Raw genomic sequence first — 19,608 nt, 5'->3', positions numbered from 1 at the left:
GCAGCCAGAGCCCTGAGGGGCAGGAAGGAGGGAGGAAGCTTTTATGTCCTGGGCAGGGCTCCCTGCGGCTCCCTTGGGGCTCCAGATGCAAAAGAGCCCACAGGTGTGGGAGGAGCCTCCCCTCAGGGACCCCGGCAGCCCCAGGAAGTCCCCCTGGCTGAGCCTGGCTCTGGGGAAGGGGCCCCCTTTGCTCTGTCCCCAGGGGGAGACTCAGGACCAAGGACAAGGTCACGTCTAGTGTATGATGCAGGGATGACGATGATCTTGGGTAAGTTGATGGCAGTTTCTCTCTCTCCCCCAGGACTAGATTCCTCTTAACCCTGAGGGAGCTCCCAGCCCTGGGGAGGAGGCAGAGAGGGCCCGAGTTCCCAGCCTGGAGACCTGGGAGGTGCCTCCCTGATGCTGCTCCTGGACCTGCCCCACTGCCACCCTCTGCTGGAGAAGGGGAGCACTCCAGGGGGCAGAGAGGGGGTCTGGCTCAGACTGGACAGATCCTGGCCTGGGACCCCGGGAAAATCCCGGCAGAGCCTCATTCCCACGGGAGGGGGTTTTCTCAGTCACTAGGTGACACCCCTGTGATCCTGCACATTGTGGAACAAGACGATGTCTCCTCCTGTCCCCCTTTTCCCCCTTTTCCAGACGTGCCCGGGGGGTGAGGACCCTCACTAGAATCCATCCCCTTCCCTGCCTGTGACTCTTTCTGGAAACCTGTGTAATGCCAGAGAAACTGAGGCAGGAGAGAGATTAGAGAGTTTTTAATATTTTATTAATGGGAGAGTAAGATTGATTGGACAGGACTCTCCTCTCAAATTATCCAGTCAGACAGAGATAAAGATATACTGGGACCAAGGAATCCATGTTGGTCCCAGGTCTGGAGGAGACTGTCATCTCAAAGAATCCAGCGTCCAGCATCCACAGCCAGCCGCCATTCTCCAGCAATGAATGGAGAATCTCTAACCTTTATATACCTTTTGGAGACAAAGAAGAGGGAAAGCCCAGCTGGAAAAGGCTGTGAATCAAAGAGGAACCCAGAGACGGGATGTCTGAATACCCAGAGATAAAGATGTTAGTGAACTATCTTGGAATATTTTAAGGGATGTTGTAAATTTCTCAAGGACAGAAGATAATCAGGAGGTCTACTCTCTTGTTTATCTTGCTTGGGCAAACAATTTATAACCTTAGACTAATTGGTCCTCAGCCTTCATGGACCAGAGGGAGATTTACAGCTTAGGGGAGTAATTAGGGAGATTGGGACAAGGGAAACTTGTACAAGGAAACTGAATCAGGACAGTTAAAGAGAACTGTGGCATAACACCTGGACCTGGGTGAATCTCTGGCCACATCCGGGGCTTCGGAGGAGGGGATTCCCGGCTCAGAGACAAGGAGACGCTCCCTGCCGGCCGATAATCTCTCCTCTCCTGGGCTGGGAGAGCCCCTGTCTGATCCTCCAGGCCCCAGTCTCTCCTCTCTCAGTCAATCCAAAGCAAGTGGATCCGTGAGAAATGATGACTAAGGTAAGTGTGAAGCTGAATGCTTGTCCCAGGGATGCAAACGAGAAGCAGAAGCCATCAACCCCCCCCCCCCCCCCCCCCGGGGCTCTCATTCTAAGGGAGATTGTCATAGATAATAAAGCTGGTGAGAAGGGGGAGGAGGGAAGGGGGATGTCACTATCAGGCACTGAACGGCTCCAAGGTCCCATTGGATCATTGTAATTGCACTGGGAGGTCGGTGCTATTAGGGATAGAACTGATGGGAGCATTATCCCCATTTCACAGAAGAGGAGACTGAGGCAGTCAGAGGTAAAGTCACAGGGTCAGGATTGCACATCTATTAGATTCTGAGTCAGAATTTGAACTCGGGTTTCCTGAATCCTGGCTCAGGCTCCCTTCTTTGCATCCTCCAGGACACATCATAAAGGGGTTAAAGCAGACCCTGATTTCTCCCGATGAGATCAGGTAAGAGGAGCTCCCAGGGACAATCCCCGCCCATGCAACGTGGCAGCTTCTCTCAGGCTGATTTTCCCGAGAAGTTTTCTTCACACTCGGGGGTCAAACAGGAAATCAGGAGCTCGGACCTCGTTGGGCCAAAATCAGGCCTGACCCGGGTTTCTTGATTCTCAGGTCACCTCTGCCTGCTCTCCCGGGGCCTCATGTAGTTTATGTGTGTGTACATGGACACGTGTGTATGGGTTACATGTATGTATGTGTCATTGCATGTGCTGCTCTCCCTGTTTCCCACCCGTGTCCTCTCTCTGTACCTTCTGTGCCATCTGTGCCTCTGTCTGCCTCTGCTGGGAGAGGAAACGGGCACAGAGAGAGACTGAATGTTCCCCTGACTCAGAGACCCCGATTCCCAGCCCTTCTTATCCATCAGTGTGGGGGAGGCTGGGAAAGAAGGAGACGCCGGGCATCTTCTTGTATTCCCTGATCTTCATCACAGATGCCGACCTGCACATCAGTCACTTTCTTACTCCCTTGGGAGGGACTGAGGGGCCAGGTCTCACCCTCCTCTGTTGGGATGGAACTTTTTGAATGATCTACAAGTTACCTAGAAAAGCGGAACTCACCCTGACCCCATCGCTGCTCTTCAGCCCCTCCGCTTGTTCCTACCTTGAAAAAGTTAAAACAAATTCCTTCTCAGTCCCTTTGTCCGGGTTTTGCCTTATTAATCAGGGGGAAAACCCCAAGTATTCTCCTTCCAAAAGGGAGATGAGGGAGGAGGGAGACTCCCTGAGCCTCTTTTTGGGAACCGGGCCTGAGCCCACCAGGGAGAGTTGGGGAAAGACTGTCAGCCTCGGGGCCGGCCTGGCTAAGGGGCAGTTCTGCTGCTTTGTAGCTGGGTGATTGTGATCACGTGACTGAACCTCTCTAATCATAGGAAACAAAGAAATTTCAGAATCAGAAGGACTTGAAGAAAGTACAGAATCTCACCCTCTCCCCAGTGTCTGACAGAACCCACATCATTTATTTCTTGATAAAAAGAACAAAAGCACCAAAACCCCTTTATTTTCCTAAGGGACCAGATCTGCCTTCCCTCTTCCACTCGGGTCCCAGAGGGATATTCACTAATTCTGATCCCATCCCTCTTGCACAAACATCCCCCAGATTTATTTTTGTGTCTGGGATAAATCACACAATCCTCCCCCGACCCTGATTCTTCTCCACAAGGCGGCTCCCTCAGTGCCCCCCGAGCTCAGGACATGTTCCCCAGCTCCGGGGCCTCTCTGCTCCAGCAAAGCCAGCCTGCTCCCTCCCCTGCACACAGCCAGCCATCCCTGACCGCCAGGTCTTTACCAGGGGACTCCCTCCGAGCCCCAGGCAGGCCCTCCTCCCCACCCTCCAGGCTGCCTCCTCTGAAGCTCAGCTCAGGCTCCTCCCACTGCTGAGGCCTCTGCTCCTCCCCCTCACTCCTCCCCATCTGTGTCTTCTTCCTCTCTAAGAATTATCCTACAAACACCCGCTGCCTTTTCCCCAAATAAATGTGAACTTCCCCGAGGGCAGGTTTTCTATCGTGGCCTTTGAATCCATAGCTAAGGAAATAGAATGTAGGGTTTTGTGTTTAATATGTCTTGTCATTTATACCTAAATTCTGCTGCCAGAGCCCAGAATCCTGGTGGGTTTTACCGCTCTCCAAAAGGAGGGAGCACGCTCAGCTCTGGCCACAGGCTCAGGCTCATGAAGCAGAAAATGAAGCAATTTGCAGAAAGAATTGGATGTTTTGTCCCAGCTCTGCAGAGAGCCTACAATTCCCTCAGAGTCTACAGAGAAAAGCCTGACCCGGGGCTGGGCCGGCCCTCCTCCTTGGTGGCCACTTTCTCCAGGTGCGGGAGCTCCAGGCTCCCCTGCTCCCAGTCAGCTCTGCCTGAGGATTCCTAGATTCTAGAGCTTTGGGTGCTCTAGATTCCTGGTGGCCTAGAGGTTAGTGGCTGTAAGAGCTGCTGAGAATCCCCTTTAAATCGGCTGCGGGTTTTAGGAGGGAAAGAAGTCACTCATTCCCGAATATTTGTTGCAAAACGAAAGTTTATTGTTGGACAGAAATCAGTTCCCCAGAGACTGACTTCTGCAGTGGCAGATCTATGGGAAATGGAGTTTGGCACTGAGAGAAGGCAGTTCTCAGGGGACAGAAGGTCCTGGAAGCAAAGGAGCTGCCGAGATCCATCTGCAAAGACCTTAGTGAAGGAAGCTGTTATGCTGGGTCTTAGTGGGGGCTGGGACAGCTCGGATCTCCTGTTAGAATTAACAGCATTTCAAAGTGGGGCTTTGTGGCAGGATTTCTAATGGCATCCAAGGCCCTGCATCCTGCAAAGATAACGTGTCTGGGGGGGATATGGCTTCCCCAGGAATGGCTGAGATTCTGAAAGGGATCACAGATCAATAGGAAATACAGTGTCTTAAAAGGACATCAGCCGCTTTAATATTTCTGCCAGGAAAAGCCCCAGGGGGTCACAGAGACTCAGACATGGCTGAAGACCAGCAGTGAGCTACAGAGACCTAGAGGAAAGCCTCCTCAACGGGAACTTGGGCTCCTTATAAGAGAAACACTTTCTGTTGAGGCAAAATATAACAAACAGACCTGAAATGTCAGCATTTCATTGTTAGGTTTTCCCCCTGTTTCGCCTGGGTTTGTGCTGCCTTCCCTCTGCCTTGGCTGTGCAGACAGGGCTTGTGATCACAAGTTAGAAAGGAGGGGAGCCGGGGGACCAGAAAGAGGAAGCCCTGGGAGGTGAGAGCCTGCCCAGAGAGCAGGGGCTGCTCTGCCCTGGGGACCCCGAGGAGGCACCTGCTGCTCTGAGCTTAGTCCCCTGGACGCACTGGGGAGGTTTTTGTTCGGACCTGAAGCACTGTGGGAGTATAGTCATAACCCTGCTGACAGTAATAATGTGCAGCGTCCTCAGACTCCAGGCTGCTGATGGTGAGTCTGAAATCTGTCCCAGACCCATGGCCACTGAACCGGGCAGGGACCCCGGATGCCAGCCTGTTAGCATCATAGATGAGGAGCCTGGGGGCTTGGCCAGGTTTCTGCTGGTACCAGTGCAAATTGCTATATACACTTTCACTGGCCTTGCAGCTGATGGTGACTCTCTCTCCTGGAGATGCGGACAAGGAGGCTGGGGACTGGGTCAGCACAATGGCTCCCTGGGAATCTGGGGAAGCAACAGAGTTAGAGGAAGACAGAAATGTGGGAAAGTGCTATTTAAAGAACATGAAGGAGACAATATTTCAGAGACCCCAGAAATCCCAAATGAACGATAAGGAGTTGTATTGGGCGCCAACATGAGACAGAAACCACCTTTTCCACAGACCGCACAAGGTTTACAATCAGGGCTTTGGTCACGTTTCCCAGCCCCCATCTGCCTGTCTTGTGCCCCAGCGTGTGCCCCCATTGTATCAAGGAACCATCACTTTTACATCCCTGAAAACCTGGGACCTTCCCACCCCTTCCCTGCCCTCCTGGGCCTTACCCTGAGCCCAGAGCACCAGGAGCCAGAGCAGCTGCCATGGGGAGCTCATCCTGGCCTTCAGAGACTGAGCAGAGAGCAGCCAGAGCCCTGAGGGGCAGGAAGGAGGGAGGAAGCTTTTATGTCCTGGGCAGGGCTCCCTGCGGCTCCCTTGGGCTCCAGATGCAAAAGAGCCCCAGGTGTGGGAGGAGCCTCCCCTCAGGGACCCCGGGAGCCCCAGGGAGTCCCCCTGGCTGAGCCTGGCTCTGGGGAAGGGGCCCCCTCTGCTCTGTCCCCAGGGGGAGACTCAGGACCAAGGACAAGGTCACGTCTAGTGCCTCAGGATGATGGTGCAGCCGGTTCTGGGCAAATGAAGGCAGTTTCTCTCTCTCCCCCAGGACTAGATTCCTCTTAACCCTGAGGGAGCTCCCAGCCCTGGGGAGGAGGCAGAGAGGGCCCGAGCTCCCAGCCTGGAGACCTGGGAGGTGCCTCCCTGATGCTGCTCCTGGGCCTGCCCCACTGCCGCCCTCTGCTGGAGAAGGGGAGAACTCCGGGGGGCAGGGAGGGAGTCTGGCTCAGACTGGACAGATCCTGACCTGGGACCCGGGAAAATCCCGGCAGAGCCTCATTCCCAGGGGAGGGGGTTTTGTCCGTCACTAGGTGACATCCCTGTGATCCTGCACATTGTGGAACAAGACGATGTCTCCTCCTGTCCCCCTTTCCCCCTTTTCCAGACGTGCCCGGGGGGTGAGGACCCTCACTAGAATCCATCCCCTTCCCTGCCTGTGACTCTTTCTGGAAACCGGGACCTGGGTGAATCTCTGGCCACATCCGGGGCTTCGGAGGAGGGGATTCCCGGCTCAGGGACAAGGAGACGCTCCCTGCCGGCCGATAATCTCTCCTCTCCTGGGTGGAGAGCCCCTGTCTGATCCTCCAGGCCCCAGTCTCTCCTCTCAGTCAATCCAAAGCAAGTGGATCCGTGAGAAATGATGACTAAGGTAAGTGTGAAGCAGAATGCTTGTCCGGGGATGCAAACGAGAAGCAGAAGCCATTGACCCCCCAGGGGCTCTCATTCTAAGGGAGATTGTCATAGATAATAAAGCTGGTGAGAAGGGGGAGGAGGGAAGGGGGATGTCACTATCAGGGACTGAATGGCTCCAAGGTCTCATTGGATTGTTATAATTGTACTGGAAGGTAGGTGCTATTAGGGATAGAACTGATGGGAGTATTATCCCCATTTCACAGGTGAGGAGACTGAGGCAGTCAGAAGTAAAGTGACAGGGTCAGGATTGCACATCTATTAACGTTCCGAGTCAGAATTTGACCTCGGGTTTCCTGAATCCAGTCTCAGGCTCCTTCTTTGCATCCTCGAGGACATAGTGTTATGCCACAGTTCTCTTGAACTGTCCTGACTCAGTTTCCCTGTATGAGTTTCCCTTGTCTCAGTTTCCTTAACTGTTCTGTGTCAATCCCCTAAGCTGTAAATCCCACTCTGGCCCATTAAGACTGAGGACCATTTGTTTTAAGGTTATAAATTGTTAGTAAGATAAACCAGAGAGTAGACATCCCGACTCTTTTCTGTCCTCAAGAATTTACAATATCCCTCTAAAATATTCCAAGATACCTCACTGATATCTTTACTTCTGTGTATTCAGACACCCTGTCTCTGGGTTCTCCCCCATCCTGACAGCTTCTTACCTGTCCTTTGTTTCTAGAAGGTATTTAAGAAAATTCATTTGAAGAAATTCACTGTTAGTAGTTGCTTATACTTCCTGTAATCCCACTCATGGGATGGGGAGCATGAGGTTACAGGAAAGAGTCTGGGAACATTCTGAGGAGAGGGACCCAAACACATCTAGGTTAAATCTCAGAGCTAAGCCCATCCCCTCTTTTTTTCCAGTGAGGAAGGCTGACCAGAAAGCCTCTGGAGGCAGTGAAGCCATGTGTGGACCCTTGGTCCTGAAAGCAATGGACAGGGCTTTGGGCCTTCCTACCACCAGGAGATCCCTTGGAGTAGAGGATCCAGATAGAGATCCAGCAGAGACGGCAGTGAGGGGGCCAGGCCCTGCCCCCTACTCTCCTAGGAACTCCCTCAGTGTCTAGTGGGAGGTACACTCTAATCCCACACACATGAGCCTGAGAGAGTCAATGAGGGATCCTGGAGATACAGAAAATAATCAGATGCTAATTGGGGGTGACTGAGTGATACTGGGGGCTTCATGTTGGCTCTTGACCAGGCCCAGAGCAGAAGGACCCCAGTCTGAGACCAGTGTGGCCCAGGTTAGAGAAATAACAATCTGGTCTCTATCATGGCGGCCCCCTGGGGCAGTGAGAGGATGGAGCGCTGGGCCTGGAAACCCCAAGACTCGTGTTCCTGAGTTCAAATGTAACCTCGGACACTTACTAGCCATGTGGCTCTGAACAAATCACTTAATCCTGTTTGTCTCCATTTCCTCATCTGTGAGTGAGTTGGAGGAAGAAAAGGCAAAACCCTGTGGTATCTCTGCCAAGAAAACCCCCAGTGGGGTCACAGAGACTCAGACACAGTGAAAAACAGCCACAAGTTTCTGTCATTGCTGCAGAGAATTAGAGCAAAGCCTCCTCAAGGGGAACTTGGGCTCCACACAAGAGAAACTTCAAGGATATCAAGGGCACCTGAAATGTCAGCATTTCCCTGTAGGTTTTTCCACTTCTTTCCCCTGGGTTTGTGCTCCCTCCCCTTGCCTTAGCTGAACTGACAGGGCTTGTGATCACAAGTGAGAAAGGAAGGGACCCCGGGGACCAGAAAGGGGAAGCCCTGGGAGGTGTGAGCCTGCCCAGAGAGCAGGGGCTGCTCTGCCCTGGGGACCCCGAGGAGGCACCTGCTGCTCTGAGATGAGTCCCCTGCATGCACTGGGGAGGTTTTTGTTCGGGCCTGAAACACTGTGGGAGGCCTGTTATAACCCTGCTGACAGTAATAATGTGCAGCATCCTCAGGCTCCAGGCTGCTGATGGTGAAAGTGAAATCTGTATCATACCCACTGCCACTGAACCGGGCAGGGACCCCAGATGCCAGGCTGTCAGCACCATAGATGAGGAGCCTGGGGGCTTGGCCAGGTTTCTGCTGGTACCAGTGTAAACTGTAATATACACTCTCACTGGCCTTGCAGCTGATGGTGACTGTCTCTCCTGGAGATCTGGACAAGGAGGCTGGAGACTGGGTCAGCACAATGGCTCCTCGGGAATCTAAAGAGAACCAAGAATTAGATCGAGAAAGAAGTGTGTGAATGTCTATTTTTAAAAATATGAATGAGACAATTTTGTGGAGACCATGGAAATTCCAGGTGATGAATAAGCTGGGTTTTTTTGCTATCAACCTGAGGAAAAATAAAACATCTTTCCCACAAGCCTCACAAGGGTTTTAAACAGAGTTCTCATGGTTCTCAGCCTCCATCTACCTCCTTGAGGTCTAAGATTGCTCTCCCACTGAATTAAGAGATTATCAAGTTTTGTATCCCTGAAAACCTGGGACCTTCCCACCCCTTCCCTGCCCTCCTGGGCCTTACCCTGAGCCCAGAGCACCAGGAGCCAGAGCAGCTGCCATGGGGAGCTCATCCTGGCCTTCAGAGACTGAGCAGAGAGCAGCCAGAGCCCTGAGGGGCAGGAAGGAGGGAGGAAGCTTTTATGACCTGGGCAGGGCTCCCTGCGGCTCCCTTGGGGCTCCAGATGCAAAAGAGCCCCAGGTGTGGGAGGAGCCTCCCCTCAGGGACCCCGGGAGCCCCAGGGAGTCCCCCTGGCTGAGCCTGGCTCTGGGGGAGGGGCCCCCTCTGCTCTGTCCCCAGGGGGAGACTCAGGACCAAGGGCAAGGTCACATCTAGTGCCTCAGGATGATGGTGCAGCCGGTTCTGGGCAAATGAAGGCAGTTTCTCTCTCTCCCCCAGGACTAGATTCCCTTAACCCTGAGGGAGCTCCCAGCCCTGGGGAGGAGGCAGAGAGGGCCCGAGCTCCCAGCCTGGAGACCTGGGAGGTGCCTCCCTGATGCTGCTCCTGGGCCTGCCCCACTGCCGCCCTCTGCTGGAGAAGGGGAGAACTCCGGGGGGCAGGGAGGGAGTCTGGCTCAGACTGGACAGATCCTGACCTGGGACCCGGGAAAATCCCGGCAGAGCCTCATTCCCAGGGGAGGGGGTTTTCTCCGTCACTAGGTGACATCCCTGTGATCCTGCACATTGTGGAACAAGACAATGTCTCCTCCTGTCCCCCTTTTCCCCCTTTTCCAGACCCACCCGGGGGGTGAGGACCCTCACTAGAATCCATCCCCTTCCCTGCCTGTGACTCTTTCTGGAAACCGGGACCTGGGTGAATCTCTGGCCACATCCGGGGCTTCGGAGGAGGGGATTCCCGGCTCAGGGACAAGGAGACGCTCCCTGCCGGCCGATAATCTCTCCTCTCCTGGGCTGGGAGAGCCCCTGTCTGATCCTCCAGGCCCCAGTCTCTCCTCTCTCAGTCAATCCAAAGCAAGTGGATCCGTGAGAAATGATGACTAAGGTAAGTGTGAAGCAGAATGCTTGTCCCGGGGATGCAAACGAGAAGCAGAAGCCATCAACCCCCCCCCAGGGGCTCTCATTCTAAGGGAGATTGTCATAGGTAATAAAGCTGGTGAGAAGGGGGAGGAGGGAAGGGGGATGTCACTATCAGGGACTGAATGGCTCCAAGGTCTCATTGGATCATTGTAATTGCACTGGGAGGTAGGTGCTATTAGGGATAGAACTGATGGGAGTGTTATCCCCATTTCACAGATGAGGAGACTGAGGCAGTCAGAGGTAAAGTCACAGGGTCAGGATTGCACATCTATTAACGTTCCGAGTCAGAATTTGACCTCGGGTTTCCTGAATCCAGGCTCAGGCTCTTTCTTTGCATCCTCGAGGACATAATGCTATGCCACAGTTCTCTTGAACTGTCCTGACTCAGTTTCCCTGTACGAGTTTCCCTTGTCTCAGTTTCCTTAACTGTTCTGTGTCAATCCCCTAAGCTGTAAATCCCACTCTGGCCCATTAAGACTGAGGACCATTTGTTTTAAGGTTATAAATTGTTAGCAAGATAAACCAGAGAGTAGACCTCCTGACTCTTTTCTGTCCTCAAGAATTTACAATATCCCTCTAAAATATTCCAAGATACCTCACTGATATATTTACTTCTGTGTATTCAGACATCCTGTCTTGGGGTTTTTTAAGAATTTATGGCCTCCCCCATCCTGACAGCTTCTTACCTGTCCTTTGTTTCTAGAAGGTATTTAAGAAGTTGGGGTTCCCCCATTCATTGCTGGACGCTGGATTCTTTGAGATGACAGTCTCCTCCAGCTCTGGGACCAACATGGATTCCTTGGTCCCAGTATATCTCTATCTCTGTCTGACTGGATAATCTGAGACGAGAGTCCTGTCCAGTCAATTATACTCTCCCATTAATAAAATATTAAAAACTCTCTAATCTCTCTCCTGCCTCAGTTTCTCCGGCATTACAATGTCATAAAGGGGTAAAAAAAGATGCTGATTTCTCCCGATGAGATCAGGTAAGAGGAGCTCCCAGGGACAATCCCCACCCATGCAACGTGGCAGCTTCTCTCAGGCTGATTTTCCCGAGAAGTTTTCTTCACACTCGGGGGTCAAACAGGGGATCAGGAGCTCGGACCTCGTTGGGCCAAAATCAGGCCTGACCCAGGTTTCTTGATTCTCAGGTCACCTCTGCCTGCTCTCCCCGGGGCCTCATGTAGTTATATGTGTGTGTACATAGACACGTGTGTATGGGTTACATGTATGTATGTGTCATTGCATGTGCTGCTCTCCCTGTTTCCCACCTGTGTCCTCTCTCTGTACCTTCTGTGCCATCTGTGCCTCTGTCGGCCTCTACTGGGAGAGGAAACGGGCACAGAGAGAGACTGAATGTTCCCCTGACTCAGAGACCCCGATTCCCAGCCCTTCTTATCCATCAGTGTGGGGGAGGCTGGGAAAGAAGGAGAGGCCGGACATCTTCTTGTATTCCCTGATCTTCATCACAGACGCCGACCTGCACATCAGTCACTTTCTTACTCCCTTGGGAGGGACTGAGGGGCCAGGTCTCACCCTCCTCTGTTGGGATGGAACTTTTTGAATGATCTACAAGTTACCTAGAAAAGCGGAACTCACCCTGACCCCATCGCTGCTCTTCAGCCCCTCCACTTGTTCCTACCTTGAAAAAGTTAAAACAAATTCCTTCTCAGTCTCTTTGTCCGGGTTTTGCCTCATTAATCAGGGGGAAAACCCAAGTATTCTCCTTCCAAAAGGGAGATGAGGGAGGAGGGAGACTCCCTGAGCCTCTTTTCGGGAAACGGGCCTGAGCCCACAAAGGAGAGTTGGGGAAAGTCTGTCAGCCTCGGGGCCAGCCTGGCTAAGGGGCAGTTCTGCTGCTTTGTAGCAGGTGATTATGATCACGTGACTGAACCTCTCTAATAATAGGAAACAAAGAAATTTCAGAATCAGAAGGACTTGAAGAATGTACAGAATCTCAGCCTCTTTCCAATGTATTACAGAACCCACAGCATTTATTTCTTGATAAGAAGAACAAAAGCACCAGAAAAACTTTGTTCCTGAGGGACCAGATCAGCCTTCCCTCTTCCACACCGGTCCCAGAGGGATATTCACTAATTCTGGTCCCATCACCCTCTTGCACAAACATCCCCCAGATTTATTTTTGTGTCTGGGATAAATCACACAATCCTCCCCCGACCCTGATTCTTCTCCACAAGGCGGCTCCCTCAGCACTCCCCGGGCTCAGGCCATGTTCTCCAGCTCCGGGGCCTCTCTGCTCCAGCAAAGCCAGCCTGCTCAAGGCCCCAAGTAAGTCAGTTCTGAGGCAGCGATTTGGATTCCTTTCACTAAAGACATCCTCACCACGAAATTTTGCCCAGTGTTCATTCATAATGAGAATTGATAAAGAGAATTGAAAGAGGAATAGCAGTCACAGACACTCTTTTGTATTCTCCCAGGGTAACAGTAATAAAACATCAGAGCATGAAGCAATTGACAGAAACAGGATTTGCACATTTTATCTCAGCTCTGCAGAGAGCCTACAATTCCCTCAGAGTCTATAGGGAAAAGCCTGACCCGGGGCTGGGCCGGCCCTCCGGCTTGGTGGCCACCTTGTCCAGGTGCGGGAGCTCCAGGCTCCCCTGCTCCCAGTCAGCTCTGCCTGAGGGAGCAGCGTCCCTGGCTTCTCCAATGTCAAGCCTGACCCCAAGATTCGGAAATCCATCTGAGGATCACATTTCAATCTTTGTTCAGAAAAGGAAAAACTCAAGCTCAGACCACCTGGTTTTATTGATCCCATGTCTGGGTAGTTTTTAATCTAAGATTTGGACATAAGATCAAAAATACTCCCCTTCTTTTTGGTTTATTTTCCATCTCTCCCACAAGTAAAGTGATCCACTTGACTCCTAGTGGATGAATAGGATTTAGTCTCCCCTTTGTCTGTAGCTGGGGGGAAGCCCTTCCTCAGAACTCAGGGGCTGAGCAGCCTGAGGGTTTTGTCCGGGGCTGCAGCTCTCTGGGAGAGAGACATCATCGTGTTACCAAGAGGAGTCATTGCCTGCAAACTCTGCCTCTCTAATACTGATGAGGAAAGGGAAATCCGTCCCAGACCCCCTGCCACTGAGTGGGGCTGGGACCCCAGAAAGCACAGAAGACAATTCATTGCTCAGGAGTTTGGGAGACTGTCCTAGCTCCTGCTGCTCCCACATTCTAATACTGGAACCGGCATTGCCACAGAGGGGGACTCTGGGTCCTGGGGATACAGACGGGGAGACTGGATCATCACATGACCCGAATAGGATTCTTGATGTGGGCAACTTGATCAAAAAGTCAATGGAATAAATTTTGTGAGGAACTGCACACAGTACAGAGAATGTCAGGCAAGATCACCCTTCCCTGAGAGTGGGTACTGTGTGGGAGATGTCAACCCCAGGAAATATAGGGGAAAATCATACATATACACCATCTTTCTTGAATGTACTTCTAGGTAAGGAAGCTTCTTGGTTCTGCTCAGCAGTATCTGCCTTTAGGCTGTCTAGTTCTAGGAGATGGGATTCTGAGACCAGGAAGCGGATGTTCAGCTGATGAAAACCAGCTTGGCTGCAAGAGCCTCAGCCCCCGATGCTCATTTCAGCCTCTTATTGGGATGGGAACATTGGAGTTCTAATTCCTGCTTCCTGACTCTTGCTTCCTCCTTCAGTCTTTCTCATTCCTTCTTCCTTAGGAGGCAGTTTAGAAGAGACCTCCATTTTTTTGGACCAATACTTAACAGTAATTCTCCCACCCTAACTTCAGAAAATATCTATGTTTCCAATGATAGACAGGTTCAAGCCCTAAGGGTCTCTGGTCATTTCACTGGAACACAGATCTGACCTTAGAACTCTCTTAAACAGTGACTGACACATGGAAAGTGATTAATCAATGTTTACTGACAGACTGACTGATGAAATTAATGGTTTCTCTTTACCTTTAAGGATAAATACAAACCACTCTATCATTTAAAGCCTTTACCATCTAGCTCCTCATTTCTATCCAGATTAATTGCACAATGCAGCCTGTATTCTATAATCCAAAATAAGTAGCTGTCTTACTCTCTACCACAGATGCCATTTCATCTCCTGACTCCGGACCTTTACCCGGTTTGGGCCCATTCCTGAAATGTACAATACAAACGGCTGTATGAATCCCCAGCATTCTCTAAATCTGAGCTCCAGCATCTGCTTTTAGAGGAGAGCTGCTTCCCTGACTGTCCGTGTCCCAGTTTCCCTAAAAACTAAAATTGCCTTTGTACGGCCATTACTGTGCTTATTCTAGCACTTTTGTTTCATGTAAGAAAGTTCTGACATATTAGAACATTCATTGAAAGGAACTGGATTTAGTGCTTATTTATACTTCCTGTAATCCCGCTCCTGGGACTGGGAGCATGAGGTGACAGGAAAGAGTCTGGGAACATTCTGAGGAGAGGTTACATCTCAGAGCTGAGCCGATCCCCTCTTCTTTCCAGTGACAAAGGCTGACCAGAAAGTCTCTGGGGGCAGTGAAGCCATGTGTGGGCCCTTGGTCCTGAAGGCAAAGGACGGGGCCTTGGGCTTTCATACCCCCAGGAGATCCCTTGGGGCAGAGAATCCAGGCAGGGACCCCAGCAGGGACAGCAGTGAGGGTCCCGGCCCTGCCCCCTACTCTCCTGGGAATTCACCCAAGGCCTGATGGGAAATGCACTCTACTCACACCCATGAGCCTGAGAGCCAGTGAGGGCCTGGTCCTGGAGATTCAGGAAATAATGAGGCTCCTACTAGGGGTGACTGGTCTGTATCATGGCAGCCCCAGGGGCAGTGAGAGGATGCAGCGCTGGGCCTGGAATCCCCAAGAATTGTGTTCCTAACTTCAACTCTAACCCTAGACACTTAGTAGCCATGAGGCTCTGAACAAGTCACTGAATCCTGTTTCCATCAGTTTCCTTATTTGTGAGTGAGCTGGAGGAAGAAATGGCAAAACCCTGTGGTATCTCTGCTAGGAAACCTCCAGTGGGGTCACAGAGACTCAGACTTAGTGAAGAACAACAACAAGTCTCTGTCATTGCTACAGAGATCTAGAGCAAAGCTCCTCAACAGGCCCTTGGGCTCCCCACAAAGGAAACTTCAAAGATACCAAGGGACCTGAAATGTCAGCATTTCCCTTAGGGACTTTTCTCTTGGTTTCCCAGGGGCTGTGCTCCCTCCCCTCTGCCTTGCCCAGGGGCTTGTGATCACAAGTTAGAAAGAAGTAAACCTGGGGGACCAGAAAGGGGAAGCCCTGGGAGGTGAGAGCCTGCCCAGAGAGCAGGGGCTGCTCTGCCCTGGGGACCCCGAGGAGGCACCTGCTGCTCTGAGCTGAGTCTCCTGGACGCACTGGGGAGGTTTTTGTTCCGGCCTGAAGCACTGTGGGAGAGGGGAGCTATTACTCTGCTGACAGTAATAATGTGCAGCATCCTCAGGCTCCAGGCTGCTGATGGTGAGTCTGAAATCTGTCCCAGACCCACTGCCACTGAACCGGGCAGGGACCCCGGATGCCAGGCTGTTAGCACCATAGATGAGGAGCCTGGGGGCCTGTCCAGGTTTCTGCTGGTACCAGTGCAAGAAGCTAGTACTAGAACTAGATACACTCTGACTGGCCTTGCAGCTGATGGTGACTCTCTCCCCTGGAGATGCGGACAAGGAGGCTGGAGACTGGGTCAGCACAATGGCTCCTCGGGAATCTAGGGAAGCAACAGAATTAGAGGAAGACAGAAATGTGGGAAGGTCCAATTTAAAGAACATGAATGAGACAAGTTTGTGGAGACTCCAGAAATCCCAAATGACTGACAAGTAGCTGTATTGGGTGTCAACATGAGACAGAAACCACCTTTTCCACAGACCGCACAAGGTTTACAATCAGGGCTGTGGTCACGTTTGCCAGCCCCCATCTGCCCGTCTTGTGCCCCAGCGTGTGCCCCCATTGTACCAAGGAGCCGTCACTTTTACATCCCTGAAAACCTGGGACCTTCCCACCCCTTCCCTGCCCTCCTGGGCCTTACCCTGAGCCCAGAGCACCAGGAGCCAGAGCAGCTGCCATGGGGAGCTCATCCTGGCCTTCAGAGACTGAGCAGAGAGCAGCCAGAGCCCTGAGGGGCAGGAAGGAGGGAGGAAGCTTTTATGTCCTGGGCAGGGCTCCCTGCGGCTCCCTCGGGCTCCAGATGCAAAAGAGCCCCAGGTGTGGGAGGAGCCTCCCCTCAGGGACCCCGGGAGCCCCAGGGAGTCCCCCTGGCTGAGCCTGGCTCTGGGGGAGGGGCCCCCTCTGCTCTGTCCCCAGGGGGAGACTCAGGACCAAGGGCAAGGTCACGTCTAGTGCCTCAGGATGATGGTGCAGCCGGTTCTGGACAAATGAAGGCAGTTTCTCTCTCCCCCAGGACTAGATTCCCCTTAACCCTGAGGGAGCTCCCAGCCCTGGGGAGGAGGCAGAGAGGGCCCGAGCTCCCAGCCTGGAGACCTGGGAGGTGCCTCCCTGATGCTGCTCCTGGACCTGCCCCACTGCCGCCCTCTGCTGGAGAAGGGGAGAACTCCAGGGGGCAGGGAGGGGTCTGGCTCAGACTGGACAGATCCTGGCCTGGGACCCGGGAAAAGCCTGTTCGAGCCTGGCTCCTGGTCAATGGGCTTTGTCAGTCCCTGGGGGATCCTGCCCTTGTCTGAGGCCTGTGGGGAAGAGCATTCGGTCTGTCCTTGTCCCCATGTCCCATCCTGACACGCCCTGGAGGCTCTGACAGTTTCTAGAAATGAGGCTCTGGGCAAAGAGGGCTCAGGGGGAGGCTCTGATGGGAGCGTAACTAGCTCAGAAACAGGGACCAGAAGCCTGGGCCGCCATTCCCTTCTACCCTGGGCGACTGCAACAGCCCCTGTCTGATCCCCCGCCTCCAGGCTCTCCTCTCTCCTCTCAATCTATAGTGAACAAACACAGGAAAAAGCATTCGAGTCATACTTGGGTTTAAAAAAACATTTTTCTAAATAAAGATAAAAAGAATTTTAATGCTTTTCTATTCTGACTTTCAAATTCTCCCTCTCCCTCTTCTCCCCACTCACTGAGAAGTCCAGCAACATGATTCAGGTTATATGTGTGCAATAATGCTAAACATGTTTCAGCAATAATCATGGTGGGAAAGGAAACAGATAAAAAAGAAAAAGAAAGTAACATGTTATGATTTTTTCTACATTCAGAAATCGCAGCTGGAAAATGAGCCTTATTACCTTATACACAAAACAAAATGCTACACACTGGGGAAAGTAATGGAAAAATAGAAACTGTCTCTATACATCAGGTCCTCAGAATTCAAGGCAAAATGCAACATAACAATCTTTCCTTTTATTACTATTATCTACTATTTACTATCTTAAAGGTTGCAAAGTACATTAAAATGTTCTCACTTTTTCTCTAGAATTTCGGTGGGAGCTGGGAGCCAGTAACTAATACCACTGATGTGCCCATCGATTCATGGGGATTCATGTAGGAATTCTACCTATAGGATACAGGAATTTTATGTAGATGAAGAAACTGAGACAGTCAAAGAAAGAGACACGGTGAGGCCTTCACAGCTACTAAATGTCTGAGACATTGTTTAAACTCAGATCCTCCTGAATCCAGGTCCAGGCTCCATTCATTGCACCACCATATGTCAATATGTCAATTAATGTTGATATCCATTTCGCTAGATCTGGTTTGCTGTGATTAGCTCCCAAACTTCGGCTTATGCAACTTAGCCTCTTCCCTATAGCATGTAGTCCTAGAGAGCTGCCTTTAGCATTCACCTATTAATAAATTATAGAAAAGTACATAATATTCATTTGATTTAAACTACATTTAAAATCCAGGGTGTCCTTTACACCCTGGGGGGGACACAGACTTTTCAGAAGCTCATTAAGATAGAAAAGATTCAGCTTCCAGCTATCTCATTCAGAGCTCAGAACCCCCTTTCTACTGGGCTTCAGGAGCCAAGGTGATGTCTCCTGTTTATATCATCAGGTTATAAGTGCTCTCTTCTCAATATAAGAAACAACAGAGGATTGGGAGGGTTTGTAAGAGAATCTGGTTTGAGGCTCAAGTTCCCACAATTTCCTCCATCCCGGAGGTGAAACAGCTCAGGCCCAGCACAAGCTGGCAGATCTCGGGGGGCACAGTCATGGGCTGCAGTAGATGCACTTCGAAGTCTGTGGGAAAGAGCAGTCATGTCCCCTCGTTACAGCAAATATAAGGGAAAGCTGCTTCTTGGGGACCTCAGTGACTTCCACAAATGGAAAGTAGCTCAGTGTTAAATTTATATCACTGGCTTCCTGGCTCATGGGGACAATAGTCAGGCCATAGGCATCTGTAACAGTCCCAGAAATGGGCTCTCGTTCTGCCTGCTGCAGACAGGGGAATCCTGGCTCCAGGGTTAAGGATTCTTTTCTTGTGTGAAATAAATGTTGTGGCTCCTAAGTCCTAATAAAAAGTGAACACGCGGTACTTTCTGGATCAGGGTTATGGGTGTGGGAGGCAATGGATGGGAAACATCAAGAAAGGCCTCAGGATGGACTTCACTTGCAGGTTTTCTTGCCAGTTCATTTTTCTGAGTGTGTGAAAGGTGAAGAACTTACAGATTAAGCACATATTGATCAGAGACTGTTAACTAAAGCAGATCAGTCCTATAGGGCCCGGTCACGTGATTTTAGATGAGACCTGGACTGCATTCCATTGTCCAAAGAAGGAGTTAAGTGGCCGGAGCTGTCTATCACCTTTTTCTCTGCATTCCACTGACCAAATAGGGGATAAAGGTTTATGTGACCAATCACAGCCTATAGAGTATGGGATTTGGGGGGTTCTTTGTCTGAAATGTATAAAAGTTGTCAGCATCTTCAAGTGAATGACTCTCCTCCTGTGGGTATCCTTGCTGTCCTTTCGGTCCCACAGGCCAGGATGGTCCACTTCTCAAGATTCTAATAAATGCTTTCTGTGCATCATTTGGAGCGACTCCTGAGTAGTCAGTTTGGGTAGGTGCAATTGCCCCAAAAAATTTTGGGTGCTCGTCCGGGATGGTGTCTTTTGGGGAGACCTTGAGCAGAGGCAGGTGCCCACAAAGGAATTTTTCCTGTGGTCTCCGACTCAAGTGTGCGCATCCTCCCTCCCTGTCAGACAACGTACTGAAGCAGACAGACTCATTGATGTACAGAAACTAATACTTTGGAAGAAACGAATGTCCTGACTGGCCAGCGCAGTTTAGAATCCACACCGTGTGGATCGGTGAGCTCTTCGAATAGTTTGAGGATCTTATTGGCTGGGTTTTAGAGAACCCGAGTGAATAGCTCTCGCTAAATTTTGTTGAGGGCTGGACTGTGACAGGCCCAGGTGGTAAAGAATTGTCAAGGGAGGCTGCCGAGAAACTGCTGAACTTAGTTTGGGGAATAAGTAACATGGGAAATCACAGTCCAAAAATGAGTGTCAGGACCTTAGCCAGGAAATTCTAGTCGACAGCCCATTAGGAAGTCGACTTAAGGACTTGGAGGAACTTACCGCTCTCCAAAAGGAGGGAGCACACTCAGCTCTGGCCACAGGCTCAGGCTCATGAAGCAGAAAATGAAGAAATTTGCAGAA

At 51.3% G+C, this 19,608-nt stretch overlaps 3 gene segments (V, D, J or C); all 3 read right to left on the bottom strand.

Moving 5' to 3' along the window:
* Positions 1 to 4,627: 4,627 nt before the first annotated feature.
* LOC127547557 (immunoglobulin kappa variable 3-11-like) lies at positions 4,628 to 5,594 on the bottom strand. The segment is given in 2 exon segments: positions 4,628 to 5,143; positions 5,462 to 5,594. Coding segments are annotated over 2 exon segments (399 nt in total).
* A 2,568-nt stretch (positions 5,595 to 8,162) lies between these two features.
* LOC127546353 (immunoglobulin kappa variable 3-11-like) lies at positions 8,163 to 9,094 on the bottom strand. The segment is given in 2 exon segments: positions 8,163 to 8,662; positions 8,983 to 9,094. Coding segments are annotated over 2 exon segments (549 nt in total).
* A 4,975-nt stretch (positions 9,095 to 14,069) lies between these two features.
* Positions 14,070 to 16,144, bottom strand: LOC127546352 (immunoglobulin kappa variable 3-20-like). The segment is given in 3 exon segments: positions 14,070 to 14,128; positions 15,332 to 15,709; positions 16,028 to 16,144. Coding segments are annotated over 3 exon segments (486 nt in total).
* Between the last annotated feature and the right edge of the window lie 3,464 nt (positions 16,145 to 19,608).

This window comes from Antechinus flavipes, chromosome 2 (genome assembly GCF_016432865.1).
Source record: "Antechinus flavipes isolate AdamAnt ecotype Samford, QLD, Australia chromosome 2, AdamAnt_v2, whole genome shotgun sequence".
Classification (NCBI taxonomy): Eukaryota; Metazoa; Chordata; class Mammalia; order Dasyuromorphia; family Dasyuridae; genus Antechinus; species Antechinus flavipes.
Note: the sequence above shows the minus strand (reverse complement) of the source record. Positions and strands in the feature narration are given on the sequence as shown.